Genomic DNA, 17904 nt, shown 5'->3' with positions numbered 1-17904 from the left:
TGCCCATTTTTATTGCTCAATATACGAAATGTTGGCTTGAGCAATAAGGAATTGGATAAAACATTTTGCAGATAGGATATACCTAGAAAATCCTAAAGAATCACCCAAAAATCTACTTGAAATGGCTTTAGCGAAGTTGCAGGATCAGCATTTCTATTTGTGAGTAATAAGCCCAGTAGCAAGTAATAAGCCTATTTAAAATTGTAGATGGAATATTTGGGTGTCTTGCCAAAAACCCAGGAACTATATGAACATAATTACAAAACACAAGTCGGAGCTAAACAATTGGAACAAAGATTACCTATAGGTAGGCTGAGCTAATGACAATTCTACCTAAATTAGCTGACTTGTTCAGTGTCATATTAAAATGCCAAAAATATTTTATACAGCTAGGAAAAAAATTGATCTGGAATAACAAAAGATCAAGGAAATTAATGAAAAATGCCACTGGGCCTAGCAGTACCAGACTTAAAACTAGTATTAAGCGTCATCAAAACATGGTATTGGCTAAGAAATAGTGTGAAGGTGACACAATTGATGACTTGAGTAATCTAGTGTTTGATAAACCCCAAACCTCCAGCTTTTGGGATAACTATTTTGATAAAAATTGGTGGGAAAACTGGAAAATTGACTCAAACTCTGTATAGACCCACATCTCATACCTTATATCAAAATAAGGTCAAAATGAGTACATGGATTCAGTTTAAAGGGTGTTAATGTAAAATTAGAGCAAGAAAAGTTTACTTCTCAGATGTTTGGGGAAGGGGTAATTTATGGCCAAAGAACGAAACATTACAAAATGCAAAATGGGCATCTTTGATTAAAGGTCTGCACAAATTAACTCTAATTTATAAAAAATCAAGCCATTCTCCAATTGAAAAATGGTCAAAGGATATGAACAGACAATTCTCAGATGAAGAAATTGAAACTATTTCTAGTCATATGAAAAGATGCTCCAAGTCATTATTAATCAGAGAAATGCAAATTAAGACAACTCTAAGATACCACTACACACCTGTCAGATTGGCTAAGATGACAGGAAAAAATAATGATTGTTGAGGGATGCGGAAAACTGGGACATTGATGCATTGTTGGTGGAGTTGTGAACGAATCCAACCATTTTGGAGAGTAGTTTGGAACTATGCTCAAAAAGTTATCAAACTGTGCATACCCTTTGATCCAGCAGTGTTACTACTGGATTATATCCCAAAGAGATTATAAAGAAGGAAAGGGACCTGTATGTGCACGAATGTTTGTGGCAGCCCTTTTGTAGTGGCTAGAAACTGAAACTGAATGGATGCCCATCAATTGGAGAATGGCTGAATAAATTGTGGTATATGAATATTATGGAATATTACTGTTCTGTAAGAAATGACCAACAGGATGATTTCAGAAAGGCCTGGAGAGACTTACACGAACTGATGCTGAGTGAAATGAGCAGGACCAGGAAATCATTATATACTTCAACAATACTATATGATGACCAGTTCTGATGGATCAGGCCATCCTCAGCAACGAGATCAACCAAATCATTTCTAATGGAGCAGTAATGAACTGAACTAGCTATGCCCAGAAAAAGAACTCTGGGAGATGACTAAAACCATTACATTGAATTCTAATCCCTATAGTTATGCACACCTGCATTTTGATTTCCTTCACAAGCTAATTGTACAATATTTCAGAGTCTGATTCTTTTTATACAGCAAAATAATGTTTTGGTCATGTATACTTATTGTGTATCTAATTTATATTTTAATGTATTTAACATCTAATGGTCATCCTGCCATCTAGGGGGGGGTGGGGTAAGAGGTGAAAAATTGGAACAAGAAGTTTGGCAATTGTTAACGCTGTAAAGTTATCCATGCATATAACCTGTAAATAAAAGGCTATTAAATAAAAAAAAAAGTCTGCACAAAATTAGAAGGGATGCCAAAAGCTGGGGAAAATTTTATGGCTAATGTTCTGATAAAAGGCCTCATTTCTAAAATGAATACAAAGAATTGAGTCAAATTTATAATACAAACCATTCCCTAATAAATGGTCAAAAAATATGAACAATTTTCAGATGAAAAAGCCATCTATAGAAAGTTCTTAAATCAAAATACAAATTAAAACAACTCTGGAGTACCATCCCACATCTCACAGGAAAAGATAAATGTTGGGATATGGCAAAACTGGTACACTAATGCATTGTGAAATGATCTAACCATTCGACATAGAAATTTGGAATTATGTCTAAAGGGCTATAAAACTAATTTTATCTAGCAGTGCCAATACTAGGTTTATATCCTAAAGAAATCAAAAAAGGGGAAAGAACCCGCATTTTTGCATGTGCAAAGATGTTTGGAGTGGCCCTTTTTTTGTAGTGGCAAAAAATTAGAAAATGAGTAGATGCCTATAATTGGGGGATGGTTGAATAAGTTATTGTACATGAAAGTATGTGAATATTCTACAAAAAGGAAGATCCTGATTTTAGAAAGGCCTGGAAAGATTGACATGAAGTGATGCTAAATGAAACAAAGAATCAGGAAAACATCCAGAGAACTATTGAGACCATGTAAATCAGTACATGCATTATTTTTTTTCCTGTTATGTTTTTGTCCTTTCTGATTTTCTCTTCCAAAATAATTCATAGATATAAAAATGTACATGTATTAAAAATGCTGTTTTATGTGTAACTGAGGAAAATAAAAATTACAAAAAGACTTTCAACGAGGGGAAATTTGCCTCTTCCCAAGGAAGCCATTGCACTTTTGGATCATTGTTTTTCCTTAGTACACAACCTAAACTTTCCTTTTCATAACATTGATGTATTCCACTTAGTTCTGTCTTTTGAGACTTAATAGAGCTAATAGAATAGCTCTTCTTGGGCAACTAGGTGACAGAGTAGAGAGTGTTCTCCCTGGAGTCAGGAAGATCTTAATTAAAATCTGACCTCAGATACTAATTATGTGATCTTAGGCAAGTCATTTAAACCCCATTTGCCTCAAATTTCCTCCCCAGTAGACATGCAAACCACTCCAATACCTTTGCCAAAAAACCCCAAACAACCAAACCCAAATGGGGTCATGACGAATCAGACACAACTAAACAAATCATTTTCCTTGACAGCCCTTCAAGTACCTGAATATAGCTATCAATTCCCCCACTGAGATTCTCCTTCTTCCCCCCCACCCTTCTCTAGGTTTCTCATTCACAGTTTCTTCAAAGAATTCGTATCAATGCCCTTCCCTCCTCTGATGGGTTCTCTGAACTCATCAATCTTTTTCTTTTCTAAGTGGTGTCCAAACTGAACAAGACTCTCTGTGTTCTCATGAGGGCAGAGCACAGTGGGATCAGCATTTCCTTATTCCAGAAAACTCAGCTTCTCTTAACACCCTAACATCCTATTCATATTTTTTTGACTTTTGACTATTCATACTGACTTTAAAGTTCACTAAAAAGCCAAAAGTTTTTCTTTTTTAGCTACACTGCATTTATGTACATTTGTGAACAAATAAGAAAACAGAACCCTGATCACAATTATACAGAGTCCCGAAAAACACATTCTCACATTGATCATGACCATTAAGTTACTATTTTTCTGACAAGAAGGCGGTACCATGCTTTATCTTCATCTGGTTTATCATTAAAACTGATCTGGTTTCTCAAAAATATGCAAACTTATTTTCCTTCAAACTATTATAGGGGATAAGTGGGACAGTGGATAGAATGAATACAGGCTGGAAAGTCAGCATCTGAGCTCAAATCTTGCTTCAGACACAAGTGACCCTGGGTAAATATAATTATCTTGCAACTCCCCCCATGTTATTTTAATTGCAGGAAATTTTTTAGTTGTATTCTTTGCTCTGCCTCAGTTTCCCTAGTTCTGGTTATTTTGGAAGTGACCATTTTATAATTTTTATTAACTATCCATTTAACTCATATATATATAATTTGTGTAGCCATTTTGCAAATAGCTGGTACCCCTTTAATTTCTACTTTTGCTGCTGTATTTTGTGCATATTGGTCCTTAAACTTTTGGGGGTAAAGGCCAGTAGTTGAGTCAAAGGGTACCACGCTTTGATAACTTTCTGGGCAAAGTTCCAAATTGATTTCCACAATGACTAGGGCAATCCACAGCTTCAGCAGTGCCCTGATTTTCCAGCATCTGACATTGGTCATTTTTCTCTTTTGTCAGAAATTGATTTCCACAATGATTAGAGCGATCCACAGCTACAACAGTGCCTTAATTTTTCAGCATCCTTTGACGTTAGTCATTTTTCTCTTTTGTCATATTTGCAAATCTGATAAGATGTAGAAAGCATCTCTCTTTTGAAATAAAATAGTGAATAGAGATATTGGCTTGGAGTCAGGAAGATCTAGTGACAACTTCAGGCATATACCCATGGTAGGATTCTGAGAAAGACATTTAATTTCTTTGATTCCATTAACTCTTCTCCAAAGTGACAAGCTTGGATGTGATACTCTTTCTAGCCCTACATTGATGATCCCTGGATGTTTAATCATGTACTTATGAAGTGTAAGCCCTCTTTGGTGGGACAGTCTTTCAAATACTAACTCTCCCTAATCTTTTCCAAACAAACTGTCAGTTTTATCATTTCACCAATCTTATATTTGTGAAGCCTAATCCTGTTTAAACATGAAAACCCTTCAAATATATGAATATAATGAGTCTCCTGACAATTTCGGCAAGGTTTTCAATCTCCAAGACTTGGAGGTTTAGAGTAACCCAGAGCTAAAAGAGAAACAATCATAAAAGAAAGAAAGAAAGGGTGGAGACTGGGGATTTTAAAGTTTTCCAGAGAGGAATTGGAGATAGAATGGGGCTCTAGGGAATTATGGGAAATATTACTGGGCCCTACTTTTGCTTTGCTTACAGGGGAATCTGGATACTATCACAGAGACCACATCTTTCTCTCTGGTGGGGGTGCTCAGCCACTGAGTCTAAACAGAGGGTCTAGGAGGAGGCTGGCTCAGCGACTTCCCATGAAGCCTTACCTCAATTGAGGGGGAGGGGAACTGGGAAGTGGAAAACAATTCAGAGGCAGACTTTCTCATCTAAAGATTTATTCCTGGAAAGGCAGGAATCTAGGAACTCTAGGAGGAAGGGAAGATGGATCAAATGAGAATGAGAACAGGTTGGGGTGAAACTTGGTTAAGAGGCCAGTTGTGTATTTTGACCAACTGACATTTTCAATTGAGATTTTCTTTGTCATGCACTTCTTAACCTCTTGGGATTCTCTGTCTGCTTCTTTCTGTATATGCCATTCCATTTCTTCCTCCTGCTCCTCCTTTTCCTCCTCCTCCTCTTCCTCCTTCTACACTTTCTTCTTCTTTCTCCTTTCCCTTTCCTCCTATTTCTTTTTTTTTTTTTTTTTTTTTTTTTTTTTTCTTTTTTTTCTTTTTTTTTTCTTTTTTCTTTTTTTTTTTTTTTTTTTTTCTTTTTTTTTTTTTTCTTTTTTTCCTTTTCTCCTTTCCTTCCTCCTCCTCCTCCTCCTCCTCCTCCTCCTCCCTCCTCCCTCCTCCCCTCCTCCTCCTCCCTCCTCCTCCTCCTCCTCCTCCTCCTCCTCCCCTCCTCCCTCCTCCTCCTCCTCCTCCTCCTCCTTCTTCTTTTTTTTTTCTTTTTTTTTTTCTTTTTTCTTTCTTTTTTCCTTTTTCCCTGTTTCTTTCTTTTCCTTCCTCCTATTCCTGTTTCTTCTTCTTCTTCTCCTCCTCCTCCTATTCCTGTTTCTTCTTCTTCTTCTTCTTCCTCTTCTTCTTTTCTTCTTCTTCTTCTTCTTCTTCTTCTTCTTCTTCTTCTTCTTCTTCTTCTTCTCTCTCTCTCTCTCTCTCTCTCTCTCTCTCTCTCTCTCTCTCCATTTCTTTTCTCATTTCTTTCTCTCTTTCTCCCTCTCCCTCTTTTATGTTGGAGGGAACGTGGGAAAATTAGGACACTAATGCATTGTTAGTGGAGTTGTGAACTGATCCAACCACTCTGTGGAACAATTTGAACCTATTCCCAAAGGGCAACCAAACTGTGTATACCCTTTGATCCAGCAGTGTCTCTACTGAATCCATATCCCAAAGAGATGAGTTTAAAAGGGGAAAAGGACTCACATGTGCAAAAATGTAGCAGTTGTTTTTGTACTGTCAAGTAACTGGAAAGTGAGAGAATGCCCCTTACTTGGGGAATAGATAAATAAGTTAGTCAAATTGCTCTCCAGAAATTGGTATTAGTATCCAAAATATATAGACAACACAAATATTATGTATACGCACACATATCTGGATAGATACATGTACATGTGTGTGCATAGTCAGAAGCCATTCTGTAATATATTAGCAAAAGATGTGAACTGATTTATCAAAAGAATTGCAAATAACTAACAACCACAAAGAAAAATGCTTCAAATCACCGAGAAATACAAATGAAGAAAACCCTAAAGTTTCAGCCACCCAACAAATCGACAGTGATGACAAAATACAGAAATAATCCATTTTGGATGAAATGTGGTAAGATAGACAGTAGGCCATGCATGGGTGGCGGTGGTTATAATTCAGTGAAATTGTTTTGTACATCAATTTGGAACTCTGCAAAAGGCCTGTGTCCATGCCTCTTTGCTGCAGAGATTCCATTTGTAGGTATATAGCCCAAGAAGTCATAAGAAAGCATACAAAGATACCAAGATATTTATAGGAACACTTTTTGTGGCTTAACAAATTATGGATTGTGAATAGAATGGAATATCTCTCTGGAATAATAGCACAAATACAGATCTTAAAAGTCCTGGAGAACTTAGCCAATAAACTACTAGAACTGGAGCATTACTGAAGCCAGATCGTCACACACAATAACAAGTCTATAACACTTACCTTAAGAAATTATATAATTTATATTTATAATTATACTGACATATGTCATATGCCACATACTCAATATCTCTAAACTGTTGAATAAAAAACCTTTCCAAATATAGAGACCTAGAAGAAAGTATCACAGTCATATGTAATCAGCCTTAATCACATATTAATTTTGTTATCCTGTTTGTTAACGAAGTTGTCCTTAGGATGCTTTCAGTGATTCTACAGAGAAGGAGCTGACAGCTTAATGCTTTTGTTCAATTATATGGTTTTCAAAGTTATGTAACTTAGCCGTGCAATAGGCTAGAGAACACTAAATATAAAAGTAGTAGTAGTAGCTTAGTAGTTAGGTGGTGAGTCAGGTAAGACTCCTCTTCGTGAGTTCAAATCTAGCCTCAAACATTTAGTAGATTTGTGACTAAGGGCAAGTCATTGTTTGCCTCAGTTTCCTCATCTGTAAAATGAGCTGGAGAAGGAAATGACAAATAACTTTAGTATTTTCTCCAAGAAAACCCCACATGGGATCATGGAAAGTCAGAGTGAAATTTTTAAAAGCATATTAAGTTATCCCAGGACTGTTATCTGAACTTCAATCAAAATGAGATAAGTGGTTTTTAATATCAAATTTTAATACTTGATTATTATATCTGAGTTCATTGCAGCTTAAGACTTTAATCATTTTAAATGCTAGTAACCCTTTTAGAATCTGGAAAGAGGGAGAGAGAAGAGAAAGGGAAGTGGAGGCCACAGGGAGTCAGGAAGTCTGAGTTTTTATTGACTTATCCACCTGCCCTAGATGGACCCCCAGGTTCAGGACTGTCAGGAAAGGACTGAGGCTATCTTCCTGAGAGCTTTTTTGTTTTCTTTAGAGGTCAATTACTTCCCATCTCTGGAGGTTGTGAACATTAAGAGGTGGCTGGAGTGATGGGTCTGAGTGGAGTCCCAAAGATAAAAGACCGATTACCTCCGGAGAGGCTGCTTGTTGAAATCTCTTACAAGGATAAGAAGTTGTCGGGAAAGGATATCCATACAAAAAGAACAGATTTCAGTGGGAAGGAGATTATAGGGATGGAAAATTGACAGGAGGATTTTGGGGGAGGGTGCTGCAAGGTAATCTTAACAGGTCTGTCAGGAAAGTGAGTTTTTTTCTCTGCTCTTTCTTTCCCTTCCCCCTTCTCAAACCCCATTCCCTTCCGTCTCTCTCATTCCTTCTGAACAAAAATGGGTCAGGTCACACTGAAACTTGGAGAGGGCTTGTAGGCATTTTTCAGATGAGCAAGTATAGTTCATGAGCATTAACAAAGCACTTTCCCAACTTCCACTTTAGTGCAAGATTATTGTTTTCTATGTGCTTAATACTGAATTTATAAAAAAGCAATAAAAGAGGTACTTCTAAATAAATAGTAAAACAAAAAAATGGATTGTACATAAAAGCCATGAATTTTGGTTATAGTGATAATTGGGAAAAAGAAAATGATACTGTAGACCTTTTCTACCGTGCAACCAAAGGTGAGAAACATCCAGCAGGGCTGGGAAACTTTGGCAGAACAGATCCTACAAGGAAAGGAATAATGAGAGAGAAAGAAAGATAAAAAAGATTAAAGTCACCTTTTAAAGCATAGATTCAATATGTAAGTTTGAAGGCAAATCTTGTCATTACAAAGTTCAGCAGGTTTTACACAAGCTAAATGAATAGTTTTATTCTAAATGGAAGTTTTATTGATGTCTTTTTTTTCCTCCAAATTCTTCTGTTCACTTAAACACCAAAAAAGATTCCTTTAAACAGAAATGTAGGCAAGCAAAACAAAAGAACGTCCTGGCCATGTCTGATCACATGGGCTTCATTCATCACCTGGAGCCGAAGGGAGGCCTTCTTCACTGTTACAAATAGTTGGGTACTTGCTTTGCTTTCAGATTTTTGTTACCACCCCCACAATTGCTGCTATAAATAAAGGTCTCTATATAGGATCTTTTCCTGTCTTTGATCACTTTGAGGGTAAAGGTCTAATACTGATATCTTAGGGTCAGAGGATATGGAATTTTTAAATATATAATTCCAAAGTGTTTTCCAGAAGAGTTGGATCAATTCACAGATCCACCAGCATCTCATTAATATAGTGAAATCCCTTCCAATGACAAGGAAAAAGGAGCTCAGAGAGGTAAGGGACCTTTCTAAAGGGCAAGTTGGTAGCACAGTGGACAAAACATTGGTCTTTGGTATCAGAGTTCATGAGTTGAAATCCACCTTAGACATTGTATTCCCGGGCAAGTCACATCACCCATTTGCCTCAGTTTCCTCATCTGTAAAATGAATTGGAGAAAGAAATGGCAAACTACTTCAGTATCCTTGACAAATGGGGTCACACAGAGTCCAACATAGCAAAAGAGTAGAAGCAAAACTATACAGACACAGCACACCTTGGACTCTTTTAACCTTTAAGACACTTCCTGAAGTAAGTGGGTTTTTAAAAACCATTTTAATTTCTCTAGATTTTTGAGTTCATCAATATATGGAGCTCCTGGTAGGGAAAGTTCATCCACCAAAATCAATCATTGAACAACTCTTTAACTTACAACCTCAGACAAGCCTTGGAACTTGAGAAGCTAAATTTATTTGTCTAGAATCACACACTCATGAAGGGTCAACTGAAGGTGCTCCTGATTCCAAGACCAATCCTTTTATCACAAGAAGCTTCCCTGTCTAAGAAAAAAAAATAATTTAAACAAATCCAAGAACTTCTCACTAGAAATGTATTAAACTCCAATGTGGACTTCATTTCAAACAGTAAACAGACATTTATGTGGACTTCCAAATTTAGAGTTGACTAGAATGTGAATTACAAGATGAATTTTAATAAAAATTCATTGTAGCATTTTTGGAAATGTGCCCATATCAGCAAAAAATGGAGTTCTGTACAAATAAAAAGGGGATTCATTGGGAAAAAGTAGAAAAGAGGAAAACTATGGTGTGGAAATGCTGCACATTCTGCCTCTAAATCCATTTGAATTCTCTGATGTTGAGATATACAAGTCACTGTCCAACTTGGCATCAGGAAGATTAGGATTCAAATCCTTTGTACTACACTTCTGGCAACAAGTTGGGGAGATAATTTCTAACTTGCTTTCTAACTCTATACCTGCTGCTATTAGCATTGGTGGAGATAGCCTCCCACACAGAGAAAACTGCAGATCTTTCCCATATTCCAGTAAGTGACAGAGAATCAAATGCCCTTTATTCTCCTGGAATCCAAAGAGACCGAATTGTTATAACACTGACACATGAGGATATAGTCAAGTTTTACTTAAGAGAAGTGAATGGCCAGTGATGAAACACAAGACATTTATTGATTCAAAAACAAATGGGAGAAAAACATCAGGACAGGATTTTTCTCAAGTTTACCAAAAGAACATTTCCCAACTGAGCCCTGAACACACACACACGCGCGCGCGCGCGCACACACACACACACACACAATGAGAGAGAGAGAGAGAGAAAGAGAGAGAGAGTTTTGTTTGCATGTGTGTGTGTGTGTTTATATTTGATTTCATCTCTTTCAGTCTAAACATCTCTCAGCATCTTGATCTCAGGGAATTGTCTGGGGAACCATGGTCATGCCAGGAAGTCTTTGTTTATTTATCAGTCACCAGATGACACATATGACTTCACCTATGTCTTAGTATGAAAATTAGAATCTTTTTTATGGACTGAAAGAAACGTTTGGGATAAAATGGTAGAGAAGGGATTAGATAAAATGACTTCAGAGGCTGCGTTATCTTTGCCTTTGCCTTCAGATATTGCATCTGGGGACTGAGAATTCCTCGATTTCAATCTTTAAATTTCAGCCCTCCCTCCTTTAAAATGCTTATTTATAAGTGGTAGATTGCGGGGGAAGGAAGTGAAAGCTTTTAGTAGTTTCCACACAAAACTGTGTATAGATTTCCCTTAAAATAATAATAATAATGAAAACCTCCTGTAATTTACAGGAGAAGGAGGAAAGGGAGAGTAGATAAACGAGAAAGGAATCTCTTTCCTAGGGATATAACATTGGAAATAAAATGAGGTTGGCAGTTACTAATGAAACGCTGTCTCTTCGAGGTACCTGACGTAGGGGGACGGACCGGGGGAGGAGGTTCGGTCCTCGACTCCATCACCGAGGGCTGCTCCATGGTCCTAAAGAAGCCTGTCCTCTACTTTCCCTTCTGCCTTCTTCGATTCTACCTTTTCCACATTAATATTACATTGGGAGATCTAGAGAATCCATTTCAAATTTTGCATTGTTCCCAAAAGGACTTTGGGACCGATGCCACAGAGCAGCAGGGCGCATTGGGAGAAGTTTGGACTAGGAGGCAGGAAAGCCTGGTTTCGTTTCCACCTCTGACAGTCACTAGCTTTGTGACCATGACAGGTCTCTTCACCTCGGAGTTGCCTCACGGGTAAAATAGGGATCGGACTAACTCCCCCACCAGGAGGTTGAGTTGGGAAAGCGTGTGGTACACCTGAGCGCTATCTAAAAGTGCATCTGACAGTCAGCAGTGATTATTCAGGGATGGATCCAACTCATCCCGAGGAGCAGGCAGTGAAGCTTATCAGGTGAGCAGCGAGACCTCGGGCTGTTGCATTATTAGAGATCAGTCCAGCCCTCTACCTATATTTTTTATCGATGAGGAAACCAAGGCCCACGGAGCGGATGTGATTATCGCAAAGTCACACAGGTGAGAAACAGCAGAGCAACTACCGGCCTCTGGTTCCAAACAGACCGGTTTTCCCCCACAGCCACGAGCGGCCTTGACATCAGCCTTACTTGTGTGAAGGAAGAGAGGAGTGGGCACTTACCCATTGGGAGAATGTCTGCCCTGGCTTGGGGGTGGGGAGCTTGGGGGCTGAGGCGAGGAAGAGGCAAATTGCACATAGTAGGGAATTAAATAACGCGGGCTGAATGAACGAACACAATGAAACTTGCTCATAGGAAGCATCAGACTCTTTGGGCATTGCTTATTCTAGGGTAAGAGGAGGAAGCTTTCTGCGCTCTGCCAAGAGAATTTGGACAAGTCATTCTCCTCCTCTAGGCCTCCTTCTCTCTCTGCTGCAAAAGGAGAGATTCGAAGTCGATCCCCAAGGCGTCTTTTGGCTTAAAAAAAAACCCCGGGGTGCGTTTTATCTGACCACAAAGTCAAGAAATGAACATTAAGGAAGAATGGAATGGACCAAGCCTCTTGGAAGCGGGGTTGTCGGGGATGCAGTGGGGGAGGCTGCTTCTATACAACGTCAGAAAGGGGGAGACGGTGGGGAGCAGCGGCCCCTCTTCGCAGAACAGTCTGGGGGTGGGGGGCAGCCATGGGCGCCTCACCAGGCCCTGACGCCCTGAAGCGCGCCTGGTGCTTGTGTTAGGGAGCTCTGGGCCGCCAGATCCGCCCCGCCGAAGCTCAGCTTCGCCCCGGAGCCCGCGGCTTGGTAGCCGGCGGCGGGCCCGGCGCTGTAAGGGGTGCCGTAGCACGCGTAGGGTGCATAGGGCGGAGCCAGGTAGGGCTGGCCTCCCGCTCGGACACAGGGTCTGCCGTCTCGGACCAGCACCGGCACCGCCACCCTGCGCGCGGACAGCGGCGGGGGCGGGAGCGGCTGGCCAGCCAGCTCCAGGGACGCGTCCTGCCGCTGCCTCTTGCACTTGTACCTGCGGTTTTGAAACCAGATCTTCACCTGCGTGGAGGTGAGCTGCAGCGCGCGGGCCAGGTGTTCGCGCTCGGGCGCCGACAGGTACCTCTGCTGCCGGAAGCGTCGCTCCAGTTCCAACACCTGCGCCTGCGAGAAGAGGACGCGGGGCTTCCGTCTCGGACGAGCCTTGGAGCGCTCGGCGAAGGGACCTCCGGGACAGCCCGTGCTGCTGCTGACTCCGTCCTCCGATTCCCTATCTCCGCCCGGAACTTGCCCTACAAGCAAACGAGACAGAACCGAGACGGAGAGAAGAGCATGAGCAGTCCAATCCCTTCCATCCCCGCGTCTGGGGAGCCCGGGTGCTTTTATTTCCAAGGACGCTCGCTCCCCCCCCCCCCCCCCCCCCCCCCCCCGCCCGGGGCAGCCAGATTTAGAGATAGAGGATCTGAATTCGAATTCTTTCTCTTAGAGGGAATTTGAAAGTAGTGGAAAAGGTATTATACCCGAAGTCAAAAAGTGGGTGCATTGAACTTCTGCTGGGTCACTCATACTTATCGGACCCGGGCCAGACTTAACTTTTCTCTACGCTTCAGTTTACTCATCTGTACAGTGGGGATGACTTCTATAGTACTTACTTCAGGAACATACATAATTTGCTTTCTAACTCTTAAATTCCCATAGGAACATCAGCTTACTATGCTCTTTGATCTGGGGCAATTCCCTTTACCTCTGTGCCTCAGTTTTCCCTTGCGTAATTCCGTAAATGAGACAGTTGAAATAGATCACATTAAGATCTCTTCCATCGAGACGATTAAGAGTATTGGATGAGGAGATTCGTTTGATTCGACTGCATATTGTTAGGAAGATTTTGTTTTTCCTTTTTCTTTTCCCCCAAAGATAGAGGAAATAGAATAAAGTGCTTGTTTATTGAAAAATCAATATGTTTAAAAGATAGAGGAATAGAGTCAGAGTTTTGGGACCAGAACCTGTTAAGTGTTAAGTGTGTGGGTCTAGTTTTAAACTTAGGTCCCGCTGGCTTCAGGAGCGGTGCGCTATCTGCTGCACCATCTAGCGACTAACTAGTTCTAGACTGCCTCGGCAGGAGGTGCTCAAATGCGTTTTGAATTCAGGTTACAAAGCCAACATACCACAGGCTGTGTGATCCTGAGCTAGACGGACGATGGATTCACCTGTTTCTCTAGAAACAAAATGGAGACAATAATACTTCCCCGGCCACGGGATTGCAGTGAGGAAGGCACTTTGTAAAAGTGGCCTCCTAGGCACGAGCTATTATCATTCTGTTAATGACCCTCTGAGTCTCTGCCTTGAAGTCGGCCTTCACTGTGTATTCCTTATCTAAGACTCCTGCTTTGTCCTGGAGGGGGCTCCGACAGCTAGGGTAGGTGCCTAACGCTCTCAAATTTCATGAGTTGTCGGGTTAAAATGGGCAGTCAGCCTCTGATAACTGACCTCTTAGTGTGGTGAGACTGCTCCTGGGTCCCCGAACACAGTACATTTCCAGGGAGGTACTACAAATTTCTTGAGCTTTGTCGTATCTGCTGCACAAATGTTAAGGTGATGCTTCCAGTGTTGAGATAGGACTAAGAAATAACCCATTGTAGAAGCTGGTTCTCATTCTCTCTCTCTCTCTCTCTCTCTCTCTCTCTCTCTCTCTCTCTCTCTCTCTCTCCTCTTTCTCCTCTCTATTTTTTCTTTCCACTTTCTTTGTATTCTGTCTACATCTGTTTCTCTATCTGTATCAGTCTGTCTCTTTGCCTTTCTGTTTTTGCCTCAATCTCTGTCGCTTCCTCCCTTTTTTCTGTTTCTTTCTTCTATCTCTTCATTCTCTCTACCTGCCTCCCTTCTTTCTCTCTCTTCGTATTAGAGTGCACACACAGGTGCACACACCTGATTCTAAGGAGCCTCTAAAGTTCCTCTACCCTTTTCTCCTGATCTTCAAGAGTCAGGGCCCAGCTTCAAAGAATGGGAGAGGAAAAAGCTCAAGCTGAGGCTGGGGTTCCAGTCTGATCTAGCTTCCTCCCAAGACTGGGGAGAAAGGCGCAGAGACACCAATGTTTACAGGGCGATATTCGTGAGCCTGTGTTCTTAAGCAATTGTGGCAAAATTTAGGACCAATAGAGAGTATAGGCCAAGGTGGAAAAGAAGCGGCTAATCGTCTTGGTCTTTGGCTGTGTGATCTCGGCCGGTTTCTTCACTTCTCAGTGAGCCAGTTTCCTCACCTTGTCAACTTCGAGAACTCCCAGGCTCCAGGCGTCTCTCCAATGCTGGTGCTTTGGAGGGTTGGAAAGAGGAGTCTTTTTCCCTGCCCGTTGTTGCCCTCTTCGGCCCTTCTTGAACTGGACAAGAAGGCAAGCCAGAGATCTCGTGCGCTCTGGCCCTTTGATTACCTGGCGCGGACTATTTTTAGTTTTATTAGTACATTTCACACAGTAGTTAGACTTCTCTAAGGGGAAATTTTTCAATCAAATGGTTTCATATCTGGAGTAAACACTGGGCAAAGACCCAGACCAGCGCCCCTCTGTTCCGGTGTCCCGCGGGAATCCTTTCACTTCTATTCCCTTTTCCTGGTCGTTCAACGTCCAACGACCTGCAGTCAAAACACCTGGAGATTCTGGAACATCTGGAAATCCCTCCTCAGTCCAGGAGAGACGGGATTGCCCGAGAATTGCCTGGCTGGGACCTCCCCACCCGACCCCAGCTGGTCCTTTAGCCTGGCGATTCTCCACCCATGTTCAGAACTTGACCGTCAGAAGCATCCCAGAGCCTTGGGCTCTTTGCCTTTTGCAAATAATATCGACAACGTTTTTGCTCGGCTCTTTTAGAGATTTACGAAGCACTTCACTCCCCATAGTCTTGTTGGGATGGCGGAAGTTCTAGTATTATTATTCCCATTTTGTGAACAGAATAAAATAGAATTAGGGGGACTTGCCAGATTCTTGTAACTAGTAATTGTCACTTTGGGATTCAACTCATTTCACTCGTCAGCAATCTCCCAATCGAGAGAGCTTTTCCCTTGGAATCAGGAAGCCCGAGATTGATTCCTAGAGACTTCTACCCCCAGTTGTTTAGACTCTCCTGCCTCTGGCTGCCAGGGAGACTGGGTAACGTCTCTGCTGTCCAGAAGGAAACTGGGACCTGGAGCTCATTCAGAGATCGGCTATAAGGGGCTAGACCCTAAGTCATACTGAGTTATGGGGGAATTTAATGCTGGGGGTGGGGAACCTTAGAAATCATCTGACCCTTCCTTCCTTTCTTCCTGCTTTCTTCTTTTTTTCCTTTTCTTTCCCCCTTTTTTCTTTTCTTTCTTCCTTATTTCCTTTCCTTTCTTTTTCCTACTTCCCTTCCATCTTTCCTTTTTCCCTTCTTCCTTCCTTTTTGTTTTTTCTTTTTCCTTTCCTCCCTTCTTTTTTCCTTTCTTTCTTCTTTCCCCCTTTTCTTTTATTTTTTCCTTTCCCCCTTTCTTTTTCTTTTTGTTTTTCCTTTCCCCTTCTTTTTTCTTTTCTTTTTTCCTTTCCTTTCCTTTCCTTTCCTTTCCTTTCCTTTCCTTCCCTTCCTTCCTTTCTTCCTTCCTTCCTTTTCCTTCCTTCCTTCCTTCCTTCCTTCCTTCCTTCCTTCCTTCTTTCCTTCCTTCCTTCCTTCCTCCCTTCTCTTTCCTTCTTTCTTTCAACAGATGAGAAAACTGAGGCCCAGAAGAGCATGAAAGTGATTAGGACTGGCGGGTGGGTGGGAGAGTAGAGGAAGAGTATAGGAACCTGAAGAAAGGAAAAGTTGCGGAATAGTGGATAGTTCACTAGCTCGGCGCTATAAATTTTCCCCAAACGCTCCCGTTGTATCTTTCAAACAGCCTCCCCCCGAGACAGGAAAGATGCCATCCTTCGCTTCATTTTACAGATGAAGAAAGCGGGACGGGGAGAGACTAGGAAACTAAGGCTAATCTGCGGCTCCGTAGCAAAGCCTGAACTGAAATCCAAGTTTCCTCCGCCCTCCCCACTCCGCCGGCCAATTTCAAGCGCTTTTTGCACTGCTGCTTCCCTTTGCATCTTACCAGAGCTGGAACGGAGTCCAGACCTCATCTAGGCCAAAGGCTCTATTTTACAGATTAGGAAACTGAGTTTCAGAAAGGTGAAGTGATTTACTCAAGAACATAAGGGTAGTAAATAGGGCCAGAGCATGTCTCCTCTCCTACTCACTCCGGGAGTTCTGGATTTGGTTTGTCTTTGTTTGGTTTTGTTGGGCTCTTATGTCCTGATGGGAGGTGGCTTTCGGTGGGCAGTGAGCTAAGGCGGCCGTAAGTGAGTAGATAATGACGCTGGGTTTATTTCACGGAAAGGTGATGAATGGGAAGGGTTTGATGCAGATGGGGAGGGGAGCTGGCTACCTGAGGATGGCCTACGTGGGCACGTCTTGCGGACTGAGCTGCAAGGTACAGTCCTGGCGGCTCGGGGCACTGACTCTGAGGCTGGAACTGTATCACCGAGGCAGGGAGAGGGTGCGTGGTCTCGTGGGTGCAGAGGGGAAAAAAAGGACAAAGCATTCTAGGCAAGCTGGAGCGGCCCGCTCGGGCTCTCCTTCCCAGAGTGAGTTGCGCGGCTCTTACTCACTTGTCATGCCCGCTGGTTCCGTGGTCACCTCAAGGACTGAATCACAGCAGCTCTCCAAGACCTCGAACTCTTCCTTGGCGGTGGCGCTGGGCCAGCAGCTGCCAGGAGCTGGAGGCCCGTGACTGGAGGGGGCAGCCCTGGGGCTTCTGGGTGGGCCCTGTGCCTCGGGAGACAGCTGCAATTCCTGCGCCCTGCCCGCGTGGGAGCCACAGACTACAGCCCAGTTGGGCGGCGGCCAGCGCTGCTCCTGTTCCCGACGCAGGATATCTCGGACTGAGAAAGGCGTCGACGTTATGGGGCTAGACAGCATCCTGGCTGCAGCGCGTGAAGGGAACCCCGGCCCGGCCCGCAGCTGTCCCGGGTGCTCCTTGCCTGGCAAGCGTGGCCCACTTCGGCCCCGGGATAGCCTGTCACTTCCAGCTCGGCGAGAGGCACCTAGTGGCCCGACCCCTCCCATACAGCCTCGGAGGCGTCTCCACCGGCTTAGGGGGACCAGGGGCTGGGAACGGGGAGGCTGCCAGTCCTATTGGCTCCCCCTGACACCACGTGAATCTAAGCTTTCCCTTCCTGCCTGAAGCCACTTCGCTTCCCCTCCCCTTTCCAGCTCTGTATTCCCCCGCCTCTGTCCTCTTCCATCCTGAACCCTCCAGTGGCCCCTCTGGAACAGGGAATACTGTATCACCCTTTGAAATGCTTGGACCCTCGACAGGCCCTCAGTTCTCAAACCTGGGAATGAGATGGCGTGGGAAAGATCCTATCTGCATAAATCCAGCGCGAGCCTAAGTGATC

General features: G+C 42.6%; 1 protein-coding gene across 1 annotated transcript; it reads right to left on the bottom strand.

Annotated features, from left to right (window-relative positions):
• Window positions 1-12187: 12187 nt before the first annotated feature.
• LOC111718742 (homeobox protein Nkx-2.6) lies at window positions 12188-17425 on the bottom strand. The gene is made up of 2 exons (XM_031949195.1): window positions 17116-17425; window positions 12188-12768 (listed from the first exon to the last, which is right to left on the bottom strand). Exons 1-2 carry the CDS (start codon window positions 17423-17425, stop codon window positions 12188-12190), a joined length of 891 nt encoding a protein of 296 aa, XP_031805055.1.
• Between the last annotated feature and the right edge of the window lie 479 nt (window positions 17426-17904).

The sequence above is a fragment of the Sarcophilus harrisii genome, chromosome 2, assembly GCF_902635505.1.
Source record: "Sarcophilus harrisii chromosome 2, mSarHar1.11, whole genome shotgun sequence".
Classification (NCBI taxonomy): domain Eukaryota; kingdom Metazoa; phylum Chordata; class Mammalia; order Dasyuromorphia; family Dasyuridae; genus Sarcophilus; species Sarcophilus harrisii.
This window is presented reverse-complemented; position numbering and strand designations above follow the sequence as displayed.

Excerpts from the sequence above, each read along its gene's own strand:
- LOC111718742 (XM_031949195.1), bottom strand. The coding sequence starts at position 17,425 with ATGCTGTCTAGCCCCATAACGTCGACGCCTTTCTCAGTCCGAGATATC. Across the intron at positions 12,769-17,115 it reads GGAACCAGCGGGCATGACAA|GGCAAGTTCCGGGCGGAGAT; the intron begins GTGAGTAAGAGC and ends GTTTGCTTGTAG.